The sequence below is a fragment of the Rattus norvegicus genome, chromosome 20 (genome assembly GCF_021556685.1).
Source record: "Rattus norvegicus strain SHRSP/BbbUtx chromosome 20, alternate assembly SHRSP_T2T, whole genome shotgun sequence".
In the NCBI taxonomy this organism is placed as follows: Eukaryota; Metazoa; Chordata; class Mammalia; order Rodentia; family Muridae; genus Rattus; species Rattus norvegicus.
Genome location: NC_141553.1, coordinates 26,276,667 through 26,285,451, shown reverse-complemented (window position 1 = coordinate 26,285,451; position 8,785 = coordinate 26,276,667). Strand labels below are relative to the sequence as shown.

The window sequence follows — 8,785 nt, the reverse complement described above, 5'->3', positions numbered from 1 at the left end:
GAAACAGGACACTGAAGTTTTCTGTGCATTTGGAATCTGTCACAAGTCAACAACAGCAACAGTGCCCAAACCTTCTGATTATAGATTCTAACCCCCAGCTACCAACGCAGCCTACAGGTTAAATAAATCTATAGAACATCCATCAAAACGATTGCCTTAGCTTACTGAGTGCTGGGGATGTAGCTTAGGTGGTAGCGCTTGCCTAGCCTGGCCCTGGGTTCCACTCGCTGTTTAGTATGGAGTGCCTACAATCCCAGCACTCAGGAGTGGGGGCAGGAGGGTCAGAAGTTCCCAGGTATCACATGGTGAGTTTGAGATCAACCTGGATTACATGAGATGCTGTCTTTAAAAAATAATCAAGGGCTGGAGAGATGGCTCACCAGTTAAGAGCACTGACTGCACTTCCAGAGGTCCTGAGTTCAATTCCCAGCAACCACATGGTAGCTCACTAGGTACCATGGGATGGGATCTGTAATGGGATTCAATGTCCTCTTCTGGTGTGTCTGAAGACAGCTACAGTGTACTCATAGACAAATAAATAAAATAAATTTTTAAAAAATTAAACAAAAATCAAGGTGGTGGCAGGACTGTATATACACACACACACACCATACACCACGCAAACATGCACACAATATATATCACAAGCACATACACCAACACAGCACAAAAACACCACACACACACGCCATACTACACACCACACATATACACACATTATATCATACACAAGCACACACACACACACACACCACACACACACACACACACGCCTTTGTGAAGTCAGTATTCAGATATTGTCCATCTTTGGCATTATCTTTACTCCATTGTTTGGAAGACTTGCCGATCAGTTACAGCATTTTTCCAGTGTTCACATTTGAATTCTTTCCTTTTTGAAGATCTGTTGACTTCAATGACAGCACAGCAAATGGGCTGCTCTATCTCAGCAAAGCATGGATATTAACAGGTACCTGTTTCTAGGCAGACTTCAGAAACTCCATCCTTTCCCTAGCCTGTGCAGCTGGGAGGGCTGTGCATGTCGAGATCATGGAAGCCTTCAGTAGTGCAGGATAGTGAAAGAACTCCCCAGGGGCCCTGGGCAATTAAAACAACAGCTGGGGGTGGGGGTGGGGAGTATCTAAGCAACCCCCCATGAATAACACTTGCTTTGTCCCTGTCCCAGGAAAGCTGAAGTATTTTGCTTATTTTACAGTTTAAAAAAAATCCCATAGTTATAGAAAAACAATATATGTGAAATTTATACAAATTATTAAAATTCTCTTAATACTTCATAGTCATATGAATGTTTCTTTTAATGTAGATCTTTATATTGGAAATGAAGGGCTAAAGTAGGCCAGGAAATTTATTTTTTTATGTGCATTTGGTGTTTTGACCTCCGTGTATGTCTGTGTGAGGGAGTTGGCACCACTGAAGCTTGAATTAGAGTTAGGAGCCACTGCCATGGTTTGAATATGTGGGCACTATGTGGAGGTGTGGCCTTGTTAGAATAGGTGTGTCACTGTGGGTGTGGGCTTTAAGACCCTCACCCTTGGGGGTTGGGGATTTAGCTCAGTGGTAGAGTGCTTGCCTAGCAAGCGCAAGGAGCTGGGGACCGAACCTGGGTTCGGTCCCCAGCTCCGAAAAAAAAGAAAAAAAAAAAAAGACCCTCACCCTTAGCTGCCTGGAAGTGAGTCTTCCACTAGCAGCCTTCAGATGAAGATGTAGAACTCTCAGCTCTGCCTGCACCATGACTGCCTGGATGCTGCCATGACCCCACCTTGATGATAATGGACTGAACCTCTGAACCTGTAAGCCAGCCCCAATTAAATGTTGTCCTTATAAGAGTTGCCTTGGTCATGGTGTCTGTTCACAGCAGTAAAACCCTAACTAAGACAGCCACCATGTGGGTTCTGGGAATTGAACTCAGGACCTTTGGAAGAGCAGACAGTGCTCTTAACTGCTGACCCATCTCTCTGACCCCATGGAAATTTAATGTTAAAATTTATAAAAACTAAATGAAATAGAATTTTTCATTTAGAAACAGGAATGGGAATAAGGGACAAACCTTTAATTTATCAATGCTATACAAAAAATATAATTACAGGGCCTGCAAAATGACTTGGGGGTGAAGTGCTTGCTGGTGACCCAAGTTAGAGCCACATAAGGTAGAAGGAGAGAAATCCTTCCTGAAGAGTGCTAAGACATTTTATACCCTACTCCCCATCTCTCTCTCTCTCTCTCTCTCTAACACACACACACACACACACACACAGAGGATAATGATAATAGTAGTAGTAGTAGTAGTAATAATAATAATAATAATAATAATAATAATAATAATAATAAACCAATCACAGAAGCTGGACCTGTTGGCACATTCTTGTAATCCTACCACTAGGAGGTGGAGGCAGAGAGTTAGTTCAAGGTCATCCTCTGCTACATAGCAAACTGGTCAGTGAATAGCCTAGGCTACATGAAACCTTCTCCCAAAAACAACACACATGCATACACACACGGACACACACATACGCATGCACGCAGCCAGGCATGGTAGCGTGCAATCCCAGGACTTGGAAGGCGAGGCTGAGGTGTGAGGAGTCAGAATTTGTGGCCAGCCTGTTCTAATTAGTAAGAAATGAATCAGCCTGGGCTACAGAATGAGGTTGTCTCCAAAATAAAAGGAAATGCACATGCAGTATCTCAGCCTTAAATTACTTATTGTTAGATGACATTCGGCAATTTTAATTTCTCTATTCACTCATGAGTTAAATTCTTTGAGCAGGCTGGGCATTAAAGGCGTTTCTTCACGCCTCAGCACTTCCTGTACAGTCCCCAGAGATTCGGAGTGCGTGTTCATTGTCTATTCCTTGCAACTTCGAGGCTATTGCTCTTGGGAGTCCGAAGCGGCTATTACCTCCATATTAACAAAAGGCAATGTGTCCGCGGTTCCCTAACGTCTCGAATGCTAACTAACGTAATTAGGCAGAAATCAGAGGCGAACATGTTTTTAACTAATATGCAAATTTTTTTGCACTGTACAGATTTTTAAAACAAAACCACATGATATGAGCAACTTTTTAAGCATACTGATAAGCCCTGAGTTGTCAAGTTTGCAGGATGATTCTTCGGTCATTAACTCTCGGAAACACTGATCCACTTCAAACAAGAAAAGACGACGTGTCGTGGGAAGTGCTCGCACAAAATCGGCTAGGTACCCCACTGGTGAGGTACACTGACTTTCAACTCAGTCAGTCACTACTCCAAATATTTCACCCCAGGGTAAGCCAAGGGCTCTGGAAGGACTTTGTAAGGTTGGTTCTGAGTGAATTTGCCCATGCTTTTGGTTCCTCTAGCAGCTCTGAGTTTATAGCCAATTCATAACATTACTGGAACATGGGGAACAGAAGCAGAAGTGACTCAGAGGCAGCTGCGTCGCCAAGGCCCACCCTAGCACAGGGGACAGCTCACAATAGCTGGGAACCAGGAGCAACTGCACAGCCTGCAGGCAGATCGTTAGGTTGGAGAGTGCCCTTTCTAAGTGCCTCAGTTGGTCTAAACTCTTCCCAGGCTGGTCTGCTCTTCGAAGCTTGGCGTGCCCGAGATCTACTCTCAGTAGCCTGTACTGTTTAGTCCTGGGACAAAGGAGGGGGCTAGTGAATCTCATGGGTTTCAGGGCTCTCTCACTGAGCTGTAGCCTTCTCCCGCTTCTGGGGTTAAAAATAAATAACCATAATGTTCATAAGTAAGCATTAATCTCAACCAGGGGCTCCTTCCCTGCCTTTAATCATTCAGTTCCACACGACCTTTATATGTATAAAAGCTTTTATTAGCACTAAGGCTGGGCAGATATCTACCCTCTATGCTATTAAAATCTATTTCCTATAGATAACACCACTCCTCACTACTTACTATGCTTCTTCTGGGCTGCTCTTAACTCCAAAAGGCCAGCCCTCAGGGCCATGCTTTCTTGGCTCCTAACCCACGACATCTTTCTCCTCTCTTCCACTTTCTTCTCTCTTTCCCTCCATACCTGCAACTTCCACTTGAGAGCCTCCAGTCCCACTGCTCCCCTCCACAACCAAATCACAGGCTCTTGCCTTTTATTGACGATTTAAATTAGGGAGAAGGTTCACATTGTATTACTCGAGTACTAATGACCTGCCAGTTTTTGAGTGTGTGGAACCGCTTCTTGAAGAACCCGTATTAGCATTAAATACAAGCACCATCAGGCCAACCCACTACACATTTGCAGGGCAAACATGAATCATTTGAGGAGTCTTCACCGAACCTGGCCCAACAGAAGCCAGTTTGACTCCTATGGGAACAATTCTCCATGGGAGGTTATCCAGAGCCCTGTCAGGGAACAGCCAGTTATGCACGAGATTGGGGTCACCACAGGTTGGGGTAGTGACAGTTCTGGGGGCAGGAGGTAAAGTATCATACAGTACACAGGACAGCCCCCTACAATGAATGATTACCCAGTAGTGGTGAGACTTGGTGAAACCTTGATGATATAAAACAACCCAATAGCACAAGCTGGAATTGAGGCTTGTCGCATTTTGAGTGACACAGCGCCACCTAGTGCCAAATATAATATCTATCTTAGTTCTTGATCAAATGACAAGATTTAAAAAACACTCAGTGAACTGGCATCTGAGATGAAGGGTATTTGTGGGCCATGCTTAACAGGAGTGGATAAAATGGTGGTGGTGATAATATATATATCACATACTTGAATATATATCCCAAGTTTAAAATAGGAGTTAGAATACATAGGACAAGAGCCAGGCATAGTGGCGGTCATATTTCATATACATATTCCAGAGGCGTTTTCAGAATTTAGAAAGTGGATTTTGGTTGTAGGGATTTCATTCCAAATACCACTATGGAAACAACTTATTAGTACATTCTGTGTGAGATTGAAGTGTCCCCTAGGGCTGACAAGATGGCTCAGTGGGTAGCAGGACTTGCTGCCAAGCCTGACGACCTGGGTTTGGTCCCTGGGATTTTTGTGGTTGAAGGAGAGAACAGACTCCTTCAGGTTGTCATCTGAATTCTACTGGGCTGCTGGGCATGTCTTGCCCCATGTACAAATAAAGTTGACAGTCACTGCATATGTGAAATGGAAAGCAAGGCTCACTAACTGGGATCTGTATTTCCTAAGGATGTAAACTTTTACTCGAAACTGAAAAGAACAACATTTTTGAATGTGCTTAAAAGAGGGGTGTGTGTGTGTGTGTGTGTGTGTGTGTGTGTGTGTGTGTGTACGCACTCGAGTGCATCTGTGTGGGAAAGCTAGAGATCAACACTAGTGACAGCTTCAATTGCTCACTGCCTTTTTTTCTTGAGACAAGGTCTCTCACTGAACCCGGACTATCACCACTGAGCTAGACTATCTGGCTGGCAGGCGTCAGGGCCTCTCCTGTCTTTCTGTGCATTATACGTCCATGATACCTCACTCTGCTTTTTTGTGGATCCTGGAGTATGACACTCAGTCTTCATGCTTACACGGCAAGTGCTTTACCAACTGAGCCATATCTCCAGTCTTTTTTATTTTCTGTAAGACCCCTTTTTAAAAGCACCGTGGTCCTGAGTATTCCTGGCTGACACGGAATTTCCTGTGTAGACCAGGCTGTCCTAGAACTCACAGAGATCCGACTGCCTCTGCCACCTGAGTGCTGAGATTATAGATATGGATCATTGTACCTGGTTGGTTTTGATTTTTTTTTTTCGGAGCTGGGGACCGAACCCAGGGCCTTGCGCTTGCTAGGCAAGCGCTCTACCACTGAGCTAAATCCCCAACCCCGGTTTTGATTTTTTGAAACGAGGCCTTGGGCTGGAGAGATGGCTCAGAAGTTAAGAGCACTGGCTGTTCTTGAGGTCCTGAGTTCAATTCCCAGCAACCGCATGGTGGCTCACAAACATCTGTAATGGGATCTGATGCCCTCTTCTGGTGTGTCTGAAGACAGCTACAGTGTACTTATATAAATAAATAAATAAATAAATAAACAAACAAATAAATAAATAAACAAATAAATAAATAAATCTATCTTTAAAAAAGAAGAAAATCTTTAAAAAAAAAAAAGGGCTGGAGAGATGGCTCAGCGGTTAAGAGCGCCCCACTGCTCTTCCAGAGGTCCTGAGTTCAATTCCCAGCAACCACATGGTGGCTCACAACCATCTATAATCAGGTCTGGTGCCCTCTTCTGGTGTATCTGAAGACAGCTACAGTGTACTTATATATAATACATGAATAAATAAATCTTTAAAAAAAAATAAAAAAGAAGAAAAAAAAAAGAAGAAGAAGAAATGGAGTCTCATGTAGCCCAGGCTGGTTCCAAACTCCCTGAGAAGTAGAAGCTGATTTTGCACTCTTAATCCTCCTGTCTCAGCTTCCCAAGTGCTAGAGTTATGAGCATAGACCACAATGCCTGGCTTGACAAGATTTTGTTATAAAAAAAATTGGATGAAGAACACTGGAGACTTTCATTTTCCAAAGGCCAGATCTTTGACTCAAGAAGCAATATTACAGGGGCTGGAGAGATGGCTCAGTGGTTAAGCACACCGACTGCTCTTCCAGAGGTCCTGAGTTCAAATCCCAGCAACCACATGGTGGCTCACAACCATCTATAATGGGATCCGATGCCCTTTTCTAGTGTTTCTGAAGACCGCTACAATGCAGTCATATATAAAATAAATCTTAAAAAAAAAGAAGCAATATTCAATGCCTTAAATACATATTATCTTCCTGTTAATCAGGTTGTGAGCTCTGGAGGGCAGAGCCTATGTCTTGCTTATTTCTGGTGCATGGGCACCAAAGAGTATGTATGCAGACTAGAGGACAACTTGCAGAAGTTCATCTTTCACCAAGAGAATGGGTTTCTGTGGGTTCTAGGACTCAAACTCAGGCTCCCAGTCTTGGCAGCAAGCACCTTTTAGCTGTTAAACCAGCTCTCTTGCCCTTTATTTTTATTTTCAAGTCTCCCACAGTACCTAACACAGGATCTTAGACAGAGTAGACACACATTTGTTTTGTTTTGAGTAAATGAATTTATTTCTATACTGGAAATCCTTGCCTTGAAACAAAGGAAGTTTCAAGCCTTTCTAAGAAATTACTAAAGCCACTTGAGAAGGATGCCAGCTGAGGGGCACCTGGCACAGAGAGGACACCCGAGATTTGAGTGAAGGGAAATGACAACAGACATTTCCAGTTCACAGCCCTGGCTTGCCTGCAGCAGACTGCTGTGACAACCATTCCCGGGGCCATGTTTGGACTAGCTAAGAACGGTAGAAACTGAATGATCTAGGAGTCATTACCCAGCAGATGTGTTTCGAAGGTCTCCATTGTGCTCAGTACCCATCTAGGCACTAGGGATGGAGGTGGGTGTGGCTTTCTGCCTAAAATGGCACTGATAGGCTGGTGGGAGCCTTGTTTTGACCACAAAACAAGCAGAGTGGGAAATCTGACTGTCTAATAAACTCTTGCTTTTGTTTTTTGGTTTCTTTAAATCTCAGGCACATTTTGGCTTATCACGTGACTCCACAGGTATGATAGATAATGCAAAGTGTTTTGTCGCTTCGGGGATGGGGGGTGCCTATAGCAAGATCCTCTAAGATTAAGAGGGAGTTCATTTAATGGATTTACCAGGATGGCTGATATGGATGTAACCCATGAAAGGTGGCAATGAGCTCCCCGCCTTTGCCTCTATCCTAAAGTTGCTAACTTCTTTCAGCCCTGGCTGTGGCTCCTGATTGCTCCTACTTGGGCCTAGGGTCCCTAGCATACCAGGTGGGGGAGCATGCTAGCTCCCTACCCCCCACCAAAAGCTGTGGTAGCAGTGGTGTGGTTATCTTTGGTTTGGGTATGTTGTCTACTGGTATCTTTAAGATACACAGCCTGACATCTTTCCCTCAGCCAACTCACTTAAAACACTTCTTGCCCTGGGTCCAGCAGGATGGAAACTCATTCAAATCCAGTTGTTTGGAAACCACTGCATGTCGTCAGTCTTCCTTCCCCTCCCCCACAGTCCACTCTCTCACAGCAGGCACCCGGACATCCTTAAAGTTCATCGCTCTCCACCACACTCCGAGAAGTGCAGGAGTACATCATTGTGCTTTCCATAGAGGAGAAGGCAGAGAAGATGTCAAGTCCTTTGCTGGTGAGAGACCCGTAGCGGCTGCCGCTGGGCCGGATGGATATAGGTGTTGGGATTTGCTGGTGCCACTGAGCTGGAAAATGGACCAAATAAAGTGTTATGATCAAAGGAATCAATGGGAGGAGGAACATTGCTGAACACTTTTGAGCCCTGTGTCAATATTTCCTGTGGATCCTTGGTAAAAAGCATTTAAGCATAGCTGAGTCTGAGAGACCCCATTTGTAAAAAGAAACATTTAAACCTTCCTGACGGCAAGTACACTCCTGTAATCCCAGCACATGGGACGCAGATGCAGGAAGATTAGGAGTTCAAATCCAGCCTTGGCCACATAGCAAGTTTGAGTCAGTCCAGGCTTCATGAGGCTCTGTGTAAAAATGAGGAAGTACAGAGGGACAGGGAAAGTTATGGAGACTTTAGAAGAGAAAGAAGCCTTCATCCAGGGACAAAGCCTCTCACCAGCTGAGAAGCAAAAACTCCTGTATAAGGCCACGCATGGTAAACCATGTCTTTAATCCCAGCAGTCGAAGCAGAAGCAGGTGAATCTCTGTGGGTTCAAGGCCAGTCTGGTCTACATAAAGAGTTCCAGGCCAACTAGGGTTGTATAGTGAGACCTTGTCTCAGAACAAACA

At 44.3% G+C, this 8,785-nt stretch overlaps 1 protein-coding gene across 1 annotated transcript in view; it reads right to left on the bottom strand.

Annotated features, from left to right (window-relative positions):
- Positions 1-7,030: 7,030 nt before the first annotated feature.
- Positions 7,031-8,785, bottom strand: part of Mypn (myopalladin) — an 85,636-nt gene continuing 83,881 nt past the window's right edge. Inside the window, 1 exon segment of the mRNA NM_001368817.1 lies at positions 7,031-8,229. Within this exon segment, the coding sequence (NP_001355746.1) occupies positions 8,060-8,229 (170 nt within the window). The 3' untranslated portion in view covers positions 7,031-8,059.